Below are 14,841 nucleotides of genomic sequence, written 5' to 3'. Positions count from 1 at the left end.
ATACTTATTTTACTTCAGCTAATTGCCAAGAAAACAATTCTTTCTTTCAGTTAGTTTAATTTGATTTACTAAAATTGCTACAACTAAAAATAAAAAACTATAACAGCATTTCAATAATACAAAAATAAAACTGGTCCAAAAAAAAAAAAAAAAAAGCATCAGGAAACCAGTCCATCTAAAAAAAATAAAAAAAAATCAAGAAAAAAATAAAGCTAGACACAGCAATAGATTATTAACTCAGAGGAAACAAGAGACATCATCATAGAGTCAACCCATGCTTTTATTTTGGTGCATATAAAAACATTTTTATTGGATTTTACCAGTTTTCGTACGTAAATTTTATTTCTACAGTTCTATCCAATAGACTGCAATAAACAAGGAGTCCAATAAACAACTACACAGTCTTGTGAAACCTCCAGACAATTTTCTCATTCAATTCACATAACTAAAAAAAAAAAAAAGTTATCCCTAAATATCATTTGTCAAATTCTGTTTGTGTATTTCTGTCATGATTTAAAAAGAGACGAGAAGGACACACTGATTCCCATCCATTCAGGGTCATTAAGAATCTACAGTATACGTGTCAAAATGAAGGATGCTTCAACCCCTCTCTGGATCTGGAAATCAAAATGCCCTGTTATTCCCCAACAGAAAGATGTTCTCTCTCATATTGCATGAAACGCAAATGATTTTCAATGTTTCAGTCAGACGAACACAGCATAGACGGAAATATGACGGACTTACAGTTGGTCGCAAATCCAAACCCACCACACTGGCCTGCTTTTACCCTGCCCAGTGAGGTCTGACAACTTTTGTCTATTTTTTCTTTTTTTTTCTTTCTTTCTTTCTTTCTTTCCTTGGAGCATTTATGCCACATAAACAGGAGGAACACAACAAACACATCTAGGTCAGTTTCCAGCCAGTAGTTTCTTTAGTGCAGCAAGAGGATAAAAACTAAAGAGCTATCTGTAAGGCACAACCCTCAGGCCACAGAACCACTTTCTTTTAAAAAGAAAGAATGTAAAATAAACACAGTAATGACTATAATTTGGCTTTCCCCTTTCTCTACGCAATCTCTCTAGAGACACATATCAATGGGATCATTACATACTAAGAATAACAAACATTCTCTCAGTAAGAGTTCCATAATACAACACCATCACCAAAAGGGATGATATAATCATTTACAACATAATAAGAGTGACAATATGTACTGTACAGCACAATAAATACATGTATGTAAACAGATAGAAATGAGAAACAATGTAGTGAATGGAGACAATTAAAAAAATATGAACTACTCATTAAAAAACAACTTGGCAACAGAGTGAGTTTTAAATAAAGCAATGAAAAAGGGCTAGTTTCAAAAGGCTTCAATATCATACAGAACATTTGATTAGATATATTTACTGCATATGTATAATTAAAACAATTTATTTAGGAGAACTGACTGATAAGCCTGCCTTGCTGATGCTACAGTTTGATTAAAATGATTTAATATGCTAGAAGCACATCAAAGAGCATTAATAAATAATACTAGTATGAAAACAACAAAAAGAAGAGGATACAGTAGGACACTTGACAGAGATGAGTAAAGCAGCAATTAAAACCATTACCACTGGAAATGTTTGGCGATGTCAAAAATGACCAAAATAAATACAATCAACAAAAAGACATGAAAACGTACAGTGCGCTTTGCACTAAAGCTGATTGTCCTGTGATCATGTGACAACAGAAACCAGAACATTGAGCTTCATCATTAATGTCAGTTGTTTTATGTTTAACTGGCCAGAGACATATGGCACCAAACAGCTATTTTTGAGCAGGCCAATAATAATAATAATAATAATAATTGCTAATAAATTTTTGGTTGGCACCAAAAACATTTAAGGCTTAATCAAGCTATTGTTTTATAACAAAATTATTAGATTTTGTTCTTGGGGGAATTTTTAAGTTGAAATATGACCATGTATTATCAAACTGAGAAGATATGTTTGAACTCATGCATTCATTTAAATAAATTATTTTCAGATCTGAATTGGGAGCAACAAATAAAGGTCGGAAAAAAAAGATGTGCCACATTTGCATATTTACCCCAAATATGGTCATTTAAATTATGTGAAAATTGTGTTTTTACATTTTTTTTTTCCCACTTTGGTACCATATCTGTTCACTTCAAATAATGCTTGATACACAAAAACAAATAATGCTTGATATGCAAAATCAAATAATGCTTGATACACAAAAACAACAGCCAACTGAATTCAGATTAATAACACATTCAAGGCATCAGGAAGACGTGAAGTTCAAAGCATTTGTCTGCTAAAATACTTCGAATTGCAGGAAAAAATAGTGTCTTGTTGGTGAAAAACAGCTGCTTTCTAAGTTCAATGTTTCTAGAATACTGTTTCAGTAAAAAAAGAACAAAAAAAAAGAAAAGAAAAAAAAGAAAGAAAAAGTACCTCGAAATTGGGAATAAAAGACAAGCTTTATAACCTTTCTTTTGTTTGTATGAATGACAGGTGGGAGTGGAAAAGATATTCCTGAGTGTAAAATGGTTGAAACAAAAAAAAAAAGAGTGAGGAATGAAAAAGAAAAACATGTTAAAGGCGGACATTAAAAAGCACTTCTGATATGCAAAATAGACAATGAAAAAACTAATATCTTAACCATAAATAAGTGTTTCTCATCTAATATAAAAAGTTCAGGTGCCGTTTCATACTGTGTTATGTGTTGGCAGTGTCCTCTTCTTCCTCATCCTCTTCCTCCTCCTCCTCCTCTAAAACACAGGGTTCTGATAATTCCCGTTCCTCCTCGTGTTCGTCCTCCTCGTCCTCCTGTCCGTCCCCCACCTGCTCGTCCAGGGGGATCTCTGTACATTCAGAGTCCTGTGTGCAAAGGGTTTTAGAGTCACTGCAGCTGTTTTCCTCCTCTTCTTCCTCCTCCTCCTCCTCCTCCTCCTCCTCTTCATCAGGAGGGCTGCCGCTGTCCTTCTCGGTGTCGGATTCTCCGTCCTCCTCCAGAGTCAGTTCAAACTGGAACTTCTCCTGTCCGGCGGCGCGCCTGCCCTCACTGCAGGTGTCCAGTGCTGGAGAGGGGCTCTGTGGGATGGTGCCCTGGTACCACTCCCTGTTGTCCTCCAGCGTGTCCAGGATGTCCTGGGCGTCTGGATGCACGAGGTCGGCCCACGTCTCCCACAGTGGGTGCACGATGTAATCGATGAAGCCCACCTAGAAAAAAAAAAAGATTTTTAAAGTGTTTTTTTTTATTTTGACATCTATTGTGAAAGGATTTATAAGGATTTTTTAAAAAGATATTAATACTTTTATTCAGCAAGGACATTAAATTGATCAAAGTGACAGTTAAGACATTTATAGTGTTAAAAAAGATTTCTATTTCAAATAAATGCTGTTATTTCAAACTGTTTATTAATCAAAGAGTCCTGTAAAAAAGTTGTCACAGTTTCCACACAAATATTAAGCAAAATATTTCAACATTGATAATAATGAGAAATGATTCTAGAGCAGCAAATCAGCATATTAGAATTATTTCTGAAGGATAATGTGACACTGAAGAATGGAGGAATGATGCTGAAAATAAAGCTTTGCATCACAAGAATAAACTACATTTTAAAATATATTCAAATAGAAAACAGTTATTTTAAATTGTAATAATATTTCACAGTATTTACTGTATTATTGCTAAAAAATGCAGTCTTGGTGAACAGAAGAAACTTCTTTAAAAAAAAAAAAAATTGATTGCTAGTGTACATCATCAACATGTTAACCATTTTATTCATGAATTATTAAATCACAATATATATATATATATATATATATATATATATATATATATATATATATATATATATATATATATATATATATATATTCAGTGTTTCTTTATTTTATTCCTCCTTTATCCAGCCTGAGCTGCCTTACCTGTGACTTCTCGACTGAAGCGTTGTGCTTGTCACACATGGGGCTGATCTCCATGCCGCGCTCACGCTCTCTGTCCCCCTGGCTGAAGAACTCTTCCATGATGCGGTCCGTCCACTGCTTGTACAACTGCAGAGGCTTGGTGGGGTTACTGAGGTCTGCACAGTGCACCATGTTCTGCAAGACCTGAGATCAGACAGTTATGCATGCATATTAATATTTACATTCATTTGCACATTCATAAGTGTATTATCATAATCAAATTCGGGTGTTGAATACTTCAGAGCAGAGGTTGTTAACCTTTATAGACACAGACTCTCAACCAACCCATGGAGCCACATAAAAAGTTGTAGATCTTAGCTGTAGCAATTATTCTTTCTATAATTCTATTACTATATTTTACTGTATTTTCTATTACTATATATATATATATATATATATATATACACACACACACTCACTCATCGGCCAATTTAATAGGTACACCTGTTCAACTGCTCGTTAACCCAAATATCTAATCAGCAAATCACATGGCAGCAACTCAATGCATTTAGGCATTTAGACATGTAGACGTGGTCAAGATGATCTGCTGAAGTTCAAACTGAGCATCAGAATGGGGAAGAAAGGTGATTTAAGTGACTTTGAACGTGGCATGGTTGTTGGTGCCAGACGGGCTGATCTGAGTATTTCAGAAACTGCTGATCTACTGGGATTTTCACACACAACCAACTCTAGAGTTTACAGAGAATGGTCAGAAAAAAGTGAAAATATCCAGTGGGCGGCAGTTCTTTGAGCGAAACAGCAGCAGAAGACATACCAGGTGCCACTCCTTTCAATTAAGAACAGGAAACTGAGGCTACAATTTGCACGGCCTCACCAAAATTGGACAACAGAAGATTGGTTTGATGAGTCGCAATTTCTGCTGCGACATTCAGATGGCAGGGTCAGAATTTGCCATAAACATGAAAGCATGGATCCATCCTGTCTTACATCAACAGTTCAGGCTGCTGGTGGTGTAATGGTGTGGGGAATATTTTCTTGTCACACTCTGGACCCCTTAGTACCAATTTGAGCATAGCAGACCATGTCCATCCCTTTATGACCACAGTGTACATGTCACAAAGATCAAATCATCTCAAACTGGTTTCTTGAACATGAACATGAGTTCACTATACTCAAGGTGTACCTAATAAAGTGTCCGTGAGTGTATGTATGTATGTAAATATATATATATATATATTATTTTTTTTAAATAAACACATTTATTTTATATATTTTACTATATAATAACATAATCAATCAAATTTAAATAAAATTGAATTAATTAAAAAACTTTTACACAGATTTTCAAATCATAACCTTTATTGTGATATCTACAGTGCAATATGAGCATTAAGGACGGACCTGTATCCTGTCAGAGTAGTTGTCCAGCAGTAATACCCCTGAACTGGTCACCTTTTTGGTCTCCACCATGGTTTTCAGATCCGCCAACAAATTCATGTGCTTAGACATGTCTGTGGCCAGAACCTGCAAAAAAAAAAAAGATGAATGGTCATCCATTTTGGCTGGAGAGAAAAAGGGTAATTTATTGGCCCTTAAATGAATTTACACGTATTTTCACATCTGTAAAATGACCTTTTAATTCCATATTACAATTATCAGTGAAATTAAGCTGCAAAAACAGTCGAGTGTGATGAAGGACAGCTAACATATAGACCAATGATACATCATGACTCACAATGTCAATGACCATCTTGCGGAGTGACTGTCTCTGTTTCTTGGTCAGGTTCTGGAAGATGTCACAGTTCTCTTCCTGCAGCAGTTTAAAACCTACAGCCAGGTGATGATTCTCCAACACAGACGAATCATTGTACATGAGGGCCAGCTCAGAGTCTGAGAGAAGAGATTGAGAGTGAGGAGAAAAGAGGAAGCACGATTAACTATATACTGTACTAACTATATTTCATCAGCTCTTTTATTTGTATCTCTATGTGGACTCCCTATGAGTAGTAACCTAAATTTTCAGTTTTACACAAAGCTACTGTATGATTTCAGAAATCTGAATGAACCATTTTCATGAAACTTTCATGGGGCTTTATTTTTTTGGAGCTTGACCTTTCAGAACAGCGCAAAGGTTCATCAAAATGTCTCATTTAGTATTCCACGGATTAAAAACAGCAGCATGAAGGTATGGAACAACCTGCACCCCTCCTCTTGTGTTCAAGTTGTGACAAACCCCACTGGCCCCTCTATTAGTCACTGAGGGGATTTTACTGGCTGTGTGGGTGGGACACGTGAGCTTTGTGAATCACAGACACATGTAGCCCACCTAACACATGCATCGATAGCATGTGAAAATCGCCCGATTGACCGTTTGCCGCACGTGACAACAGCTTAAACACGTATTGATTCGTCTTTGAGTGAGTCCGCTACTTTGAACAACGTGATTAAGCTAAAAGTGGTTCTGACAGCTGTGAGAAACATTGCACAAACATAAATTCTAGGAAGAGCCTTTTGGAAGCAACGTGATGTTGCATTACGGACACAACAGGAAAAAGATTTGCTTTTTTGATGTATGTACATTTTTCATTTTTAATAATTATGTTTTTGTTGTTTTTAATAAGTCTCTTATGCTCGTCAAGGCTCCATTTATTTGTTTAGAAATACAGTAAAAACAGTAATATTGTGAAATATTTAGAAATATGTTTTGTGATGCAAAGTTGAATTTTCAGCAGCCATTATTCCAGTCTACAATGTCACATGACCCTTGAGAAATCATTCTAATATGATGATTTGGGGCTCAATTATTATCGGTATTCAATTATTAATAAAGTACTTGTTATTAAACTTTTAGCTGCTTAATATCTTTGTGGAAATCTTTGAAATATAAATCTTTTGTGCCATTATTAACATTTTTACTGTTGCTTTTGATTTATTTTATGCATCCTAGCTGAATAAAAGTATTTATTCTTTATTTATTTTTTATCTTACTGACTAAAAAATTTTGAATGGTAGTGTATCACTGTTTCCACAAAAATATTAGACGTCACAACTGGTTTTTCAGCATTGACAATAATAGGAAATGTTTCATGTGACAATGAAGCCTGAAGTAATGGCTGCTGAAAATTTGGCTTTGCCATCACAGAATAAACTACATTTTAAATTATGTTAAAATAGTAAACTTTTTTTAAACTGTAATAATATTTCACAATATTACTGTTTTTACTGTTGTTAAGAAATTGATAAAAAAAAAAAAAAAGAATTATCCCAAATATTTTGATTGGTAGAGTAGACTTTGCCCAGTCCACTTAGACCATGTATGGCAACTTTTCATTTATAATAGTTTCATGTTGTTAGAGAGGTAGAGACTTACTAGTGTTAATGAGGAACTGGTTGGAGACGCCAGGATGGTCGACATCATGTATCGCACTGGCAAATATGGCAGCAAGAATTTCAAGGTCTGTAAACACAGCCTGAAAATAACAGACAGATTTTCTAAAATCTCAAATCATTATCCACTTTCTTTAATACTCAACGATCAGAAGAAATGGCATTCTCGCAGCACTGCATACTGGGACAGCCGTATCGTACCTCAAGGGCAGGGGTTGATAGCAGGACGTGAGTGGACTGTGTGACATCAGCAGCGTGGATGTTGTTGTGATAGGCAACGTCAGCATGGTAATGGTCCTCTAAAGTCATCAGATAAGTGATAAACGTGTCGAGGGGAATTTTAAACGTCTTTAACAAGTCCCTCTCCTACAGTGGAAAAACAACCCACATGGTTTGTCCTTGTTAGCAGGAGCATCTTATAAAAAGACACTGAAGCAAACTTGAGCTTGAGTGAGACAATACTGTAAAGAAAAGTACCTGGAATATTGTGTGCATCATAACCGTTAAAGGTCTGTTCCCAGAAAATTCTCCCACTTTGAAGACATTAAGGCCCCATTTATTTACATCTTCAAGCTCCTGAAATGACATAAAGGGAAACACATGTATTTAGATGTCCTATATTGCAGTTTTCTGTAAATCTTTTATTTATAGTCTTTTAATTATACATACTACATTTCAAAAGTTTGGGGTCGGTACGATTTTTTAATGCTTTTGAAAGATGTCTCTTATGCTCAGCAATGCTGGATTTATTTGATCAAAATACAAGAAAAAACGAAATATTGTAAAATATTATTACAATCTAAAATATCTGTTTTCTATTTGAATGCGTTTTAAAATGCCATTTATTCCTGTGATGGCAAAGCTGAATTTTCAGCATCATTACTCCAGTCTTCAGTGTCACATGATCTTTCAGAAATCATTCTAATATGCTGATTTGGTGCTCAAGAAACATTATTTTCTTATTATTATCAATATTGACAACAGTTGTGCAGCTTAATAATTTTGTGTAAACCATGAGACATTTTTTCCATAATTCAAAATAACAGGATTTATTTGAAATACATTTTTTTTTTGTAACATTATAAATGTCTTTACTGCCACTTTTGACCAATTTAATGTTTTCTTGCTGAATAAAAGTATTCATTTTAATCTTACTTACTCACTTAAATCTTACTGTCCCCATATATTGGAATGGTAGTGCATATTTACTTACCTTGGCCAGCTCATCTTCTGTTTCAGTTTTAACCCCAAACCGGGGGATGTTAGAGTTGGTAAGGCTGGAACTGTGCGTTAGTTTTTTTACGCCGCTAATCTGGGACATCGGCCTTTTCTTCTTCTCCTTGTCTTTTTGAGACTGGGGTGATGGCATTTCCACCTCGTGTTGCTTGTCTACAGAAAAACAGAAAGTGCTCAGAGAAGGTTCTAGAAATCAGAGGTGCTCATGGGTAAAAGCACAGCATGTGTCATTGCAGCCACTGATTTGTAGTTTTGTGAATGAATGGTGGGCTATGGTCATTTAATGGTCTTGCTTATGGCCTGATTATTCAGCTACACAGCGTTAGGCTACAGAGCTGCTGTTGGCCTGCTTTTTTTGCTCATAATCAGCACTTCATTTGTCCTAGTTCTCTGAGTTACCCCCAAAAATCCACATAGTTGCCCTCCTCCAGTCAAAACGCTATTCCTCTTAACTCCATTGTGCATTTAAAAGTGCAGTGTATGTTCCCACATTAAATTCAGTGTAGAACCATAATGTTAACATCAATATTGGAAAACGTTTTTGTGGGATACTCACCTAAGAATGTACTGGAGATGAACTCAGAGACCTGGTTACCAGATCGGCTCATCTCTGAGAGGTGAGTCAATTCTCTGTTCAACATCCTCTTGAACTGTTGAGAGATAAACAATTCAAATGAATTTTTTTTTGCCATTTAGACCTATTTTATGCAAAAGGAAAAAAGGGGGAAAAAAAATTTCATTCAAAGTAAAAATATCTTGTGTGGAGGTGTTGTGTAATATGTTTGTGCTATTGTTTGAAACACCCCCTCTGAAATTCATTGCTGAACAAGTCACCATTTTACCTCTTTTTTTACGATCATTTAATGGATTTTCCCTTGTCAGCTGTGTCGCTATCAGTCGGCAGATACGCCACGATTTCAAGGCTGAGTCCTCCAAACAACCCAAAACATATGCATCCTCTCACACTGTTAAGAATGTCAGGTCAAAACAACCTGCTGGGTCACACCAGATAGACGCCACATTTCTAACAAGATTTGCAGGAACAAGCTGAAGAAAAAAAATGCTGCATGCTCGAAAATGAACTCGCTAATGTGCGCAAACAAATAAGCGACAGCACATGTTGTGCTGGTGCTTTTTATAGTATATTGGGTTTAAATAGTGATACAGGCTAGATGAAAATGGGGAAGCAAAGGAATAAAGAATAGACTTTTACATACTAAAATGTATCTGCATTATAAATATACACACATACACAAAAATGCCATTAATTAACAAATCAATTCATTTAAATATCTGCCTGTCATAATCTGTTCTTTATGCAACCTTTTTTCTTTGTGCAACCACATACTGAACACCAATAATAAACAATAGCAGCCTGTCCAACCCCATTCCATTATAAGAATACAGTATTTCATGATTAATTAACTCACCTTTATGTACCCCCAAGAAACTGACAGCAAATAATTTGCCTCAGGCATTTTGAATGAGTAAGTCCAGATAGCAGATCAGATTAGAAAACACTGGCTGATAGGGAAGACAAACACAAAATGCTCAGTGCAGATGGTCTCAAAGCTCCATTTCTTTTTTAATCCACCTGAACTAACGTTGCGATATTAAGCTAAACCCCATCCGAAAAGTCCAGAAATTCCAGGGCATTCCTCACGACGGCGTTTTCCATTGTTAAGAAACCTGTCAAGATTCCATCTACGACAGAGGAGGGCGTGAAAAACCCACGGCTTTGTCTGATAGCATCTCTCTCTTCTCATACGTTGCGCACTCTTCAAACTAAATAGACTGAAAAATGCCTACGCCTTGGAAGGAAAATATGCCCAGTTAACAGCTTCCAAATAAGGCTGCGTTTCACACAATCACTCAGGTGAGAGTGTTTCTGAGTGCAGCACTACCAATCAGGCATCTCCGGATTAGAATGAGCTCATCGCTGCAGCCGATTGGCCGAGCTGAGCTGGCATGTAAATCCTCTGGGAGTGCTTCGCTCCCCAGGACCCCTCCCACTTCACCCTCTGGATGTCTACAGCTCAGTTGGAGGCTCTGATATAGCAGATAGCTCCCCAAAAGGGCACACAGTCATTATGTGTGGTTTGTATTAATGCGTATTCACACATCATGTTCCACTATGTGCATGTGTGTGCGGACAGATGCGCGTGTATGTGTGGATTGGTGAGGTAATCTTCATGACATGACGTGATGTTTTGTAGTGAACATTGTGTCAACCAGACTCATAAAATATTCAGTCAAGTTTATTCACATAAATCCACAGAGGGGAGTCAATTGAGACCATATGGGATATGAACAAGAACAAAATAAACTGATGATGCCATTATATATTTGTCCTGGTAAATTGGTAATGAGCCCTTGAATAAAGCAAAAAGTGTGCTGGGAAATGTGCCATTTTATTCTCTTACTGACTTGTAACTGGAAGGAAAAAAAGGCTGGCCCAGACTTTTACTGCCCTGCCCAATGCCATGATCCCAAAAATGACAGATTTTGTACACTTGTACATTAATACATATATTAAATATAAAATAATATACATTTTTAAATTAATAATATATATATACAGTATATGAATAAATTCATAATATAACAAATGCATGACCGAGGACTGAATTATTTGGCCAAATGTATGGTAACTGAATTACAGACTTCCAATGGCCAACTATCCACAAAACACACTGTGCCCTGAGAGCAAGTGACTAAAAATGTACCTGTAGACCATGTACATTTTTAGAAATGTCGCTGAGGTATTGTAGCAAAACCTGTCTTTAAACTGAGCTAGACAGAGCTGGTGGCAGAAGACCGTACAGCACGGCAACAAATAAAGAGCTGAGGCAGTGGAGCTGACAGAACATGGTCAGGGATTATTTCACACTTCTGGTCCCTGTGTACCACTAGTGGGATGCCGAGTAATTTGCAGCTTTACTGGAGCAGATGAGCCGACGGTAATAGGCTGTTGAGGGTCCGTACGGACAGAGGTGACTGTGTTTCTATTGTTGGAACATCTAGAGGGTGTTAAAACACGTCTCCGGGCTAAAAATGGGAAGATATCACACAATTTGTAGCTGTGATTTCTTGGAAATGTGTTTTCCAAGACAGGCCTAAATAATTCTTTGTTCCTGGATACCTCCCCCTAGTTTAATAATACGCCTTGTAGATCAAAAGCAACATTCATTCATTATTTCTTCTGAACTTGCAGGGGGGCTTTGACATCTATAAAATATGATATAATAGGTCCAAATAACATAATCCTTATTCTAATATGAATTGCACATTACCACTGCAGCAGACTAAACTGAACAAAGCCATTAAGCTTTCTTTGATGCATCACTATGGTGTATCAAGATGTGGACTTTTTCCAATATCTGTAACACTGTATACAGCTTTAAAAAAAGATGCAAATCTCAGATTCAAAGATGCAAATCAGATAAGCAAACAATCATCAATAGAAAAATAAAACAAAATAAAATGACTAAATACCAGATCATCTAGTATATAAACTGTACTTTTTTCAAAACAAGTGACAATGTCCATCATCCACATCAGCAGATCAAATGAAGTTGAAATTAATAAAAATGAACAGTAAGATGACTTAAAACACAAAATCATGCCCACTACCTTGAAAACAAGTTAAACAACTTATTGACAAATGGTTCAAAAAGAGTGACTATTAATAATGATATCTGAACTAACAAAAAAAAAAAAGTTGCATGAAAAAACAAACAAAATATATATATATATATATATATATAAAAAATCATAAAATGTTGACATAAAAAGCTTTTTAAAGCATTAGATTTACTTTTATGTGACTTGGTTGTAGCAATATATAGTTAATATAATAGCATGTTAATATAAACATGCTATCAATAAAAATTATATATATATATAAAATAGAGAATTATAAAGAAAATAAAATAGTTAATATTACTTACAGCATGTTAATATAAACATACTATTAATAAAAAAATATATATATATTATATAAAGAACATAAAATATACAGTAAAGATATAAAAAATACCAATTATAAAATAATATTTTGTTATAATTATGGTATAGTATTAATGATAATATAGTATTAAAATTATTGTTTGTTGTCAGTATAAGGTCATGTGCATGTTAATGCATGCTAATGTTTGAGTTTCTCGAAAATCATCCATATTTAGCATTAAAATACACATACATAAATGATGTGTCTGGCCTAATTTGCTATCCAGATCACTGCTTGATCAAAACAAAAGTGTAGTTCTGATTGAAACACTATCTTACAGAGTAATCCCTAGATATAATAATTACATTTTAGAGTTAAGTTAGAGTTATTCAAGCACCTGGGCCAATATGAACATTCTGACAGCTAATAAATCATGAAAACAATGGCAGCTGGACATCTATACACAACCTACACACAAAATATAGGTACTACATAAAACTAAGTTTTTTCATAACAGATTACCAGTAGCTATTTCTGTTCTAAAACAGCATGAAAACAGTGTTATTTATATCAGTCGGATAGGATATAACACTTGCGTGGTGACGGTGAGGCAGTTTTATACAGGATACGCCACTATTGCTATTGAGCTAAAGCAACAAAGCAAACTGACAGGCCTTGTGCGTTTCCATGGATACTGGGAAATGGGGGGGTGGGGGTGGGGGTGGGGGGTTCGTTCAAGTGAGACATGAAAATGTGAGTATTAGACTCTTCTGTTACTTATGTCTGGTCACCTCTGTCGGACCTTTAGAATGGTTGCGTAAGCAATATGAGAAGCATCTCGTATTTTGTTATTTTAAGAGGTGCTGTGGCCAAATGGACTGGACGAGAATAGATACACACTACAGGCTGATTAGCATGCTGTATGTGTACTAGGGCCTTGCTGGAGACTGTGGGCATGCTCAGTGCAGCCTGAATGACGATTCTGCTGCTGTTATTGCAAACAGTGCACTGGTTAAAAGACACCAACTGATCTGAAATCAACTTCACTTCAAAACAACTAAACGCTTTAGTTGTTTATTACATGATCTGATTGCCATTTCTGAATATTAATCATCTGCTGCTCATGTTTGAACCAATGCACAACACTGACATCTAAGGCTACAAACACAGCATGATGGAGTACCAAACACAGTCAGATGTGATGCGTATTTATTTACTGGTTTTCAGGTCTACTGGGATTCAACAAACATTTGTGATAACATAAACAAGTCTTAAAATAGTAATTTGATCTTGAGGCATCATAGCACAATATAATATTGTGCACAAGTGAAAATTATTCAAAGCCGAAAACTGTTAAAATAAAAATAAATAAATCACAAATAAATAAAATAAAAATCACAAAGAAATAAATAATAATAAAAAAAGTTTAAATCTACAACACAAGCCCTAATTGTGATTGTGAGTGGAATATGAACACCTGAGATATTAATAATTGCACTTCATCAACTTGCAGAACCATCCCAGGGAATCCTAAACAAGCAAAAGCGCAGATAAAGACACCGAGAGCTTTTTTACCTTGTTGGATGCCATCTCGCTGACCGAATGCCTGGTCTGTAGGGTCTCGAGCTGGTCGAGGCACCAGTCCAGCTCCTCCAGGGTCTCTGTGGCCAGCTTCTGGTAGGCCTCCTCTGGAGGAAGAGAAGGAGGCAAGGAGTCAGATCTCAGATGCTTTAGGTGTCTAGTTGAGGCTCCCAGCAGAGGGCCCAAACTGCTGTAGACCGCCATGTTGGGATATCCCGACAGAACGCATGGGTGATTCTTCATGCTGTGCTGAAGCCCTCCACAGTGAATGATGGGGCTCCAAATCGAGCCAAAAAACAAGGTTTCCAAAAACAGCGGAGCTGTAATCCGACGAGGCACGAGGAGTGGGAGTCAGATCTCGTGAGAAGCGGGGAACACTAAATCCCTTAAGAAAACATACAAAGGGGCCACACAAATCAACACTCTCACACTGCTCACAAACAAAACGACAACACGCGCTCGACTGCAGAATCTATGGTCCTAAATGTTCGAGAAGCCCGGAGTGAAAGCTCTCATCTCGGGACAGAGAGAATGTCATTACTGTGGGCAGGCCCATCTCTGCGTGACAGATGCCGGTCTGCATCCAAGAAGCTGAGTAGTGTGCGGTGGCCCTTAGGAGCACGTGATCCGGCCCATAACAAAGCATACAGGCATAGTGTCATAACAATAACACACACGTACACTCGCTCATACACGCATACAAAGCATACAGAGGGTTGACGCCAACAGATGAGTGACTAGTCCCTG

At 36.5% G+C, this 14,841-nt stretch overlaps 1 protein-coding gene across 7 annotated transcripts in view; it reads right to left on the bottom strand.

Moving 5' to 3' along the window:
• Positions 1-263: 263 nt before the first annotated feature.
• The window catches only part of pde4d (phosphodiesterase 4D, cAMP-specific), a 150,923-nt gene continuing 136,345 nt past the window's right edge, over positions 264-14,841 (bottom strand). For 6 of the 7 annotated variants that reach the window (XM_079897287.1, XM_079897288.1, XM_079897289.1 and 3 more), the window contains 10 exons: positions 14,089-14,201; positions 9,121-9,214; positions 8,542-8,717; positions 7,806-7,904; positions 7,530-7,694; positions 7,312-7,411; positions 5,677-5,831; positions 5,343-5,465; positions 3,942-4,124; positions 264-3,230 (listed from right to left, as the gene is read on the bottom strand). In XM_079897287.1, coding sequence (XP_079753413.1) covers positions 2,727-3,230; positions 3,942-4,124; positions 5,343-5,465; positions 5,677-5,831; positions 7,312-7,411; positions 7,530-7,694; positions 7,806-7,904; positions 8,542-8,717; positions 9,121-9,214; positions 14,089-14,201 — 1,712 coding nt within the window. In that variant the 3' untranslated portion in view covers positions 264-2,726. Of the gene's footprint in view, positions 3,231-3,941; positions 4,125-5,342; positions 5,466-5,676; positions 5,832-7,311; positions 7,412-7,529; positions 7,695-7,805; positions 7,905-8,541; positions 8,718-9,120; positions 9,215-9,994; positions 10,186-14,088; positions 14,202-14,841 lie in introns of those variants that run through there. The other variant, XM_079897293.1, reaches the window with a different exon arrangement.

The sequence above is a fragment of the Squalius cephalus genome (assembly GCF_949319135.1).
Source record: "Squalius cephalus genome assembly, chromosome: 16".
Lineage (NCBI taxonomy): Eukaryota > Metazoa > Chordata > Actinopteri > Cypriniformes > Leuciscidae > Squalius > Squalius cephalus.
Note: the sequence above shows the minus strand (reverse complement) of the source record. Positions and strands in the feature narration are given on the sequence as shown.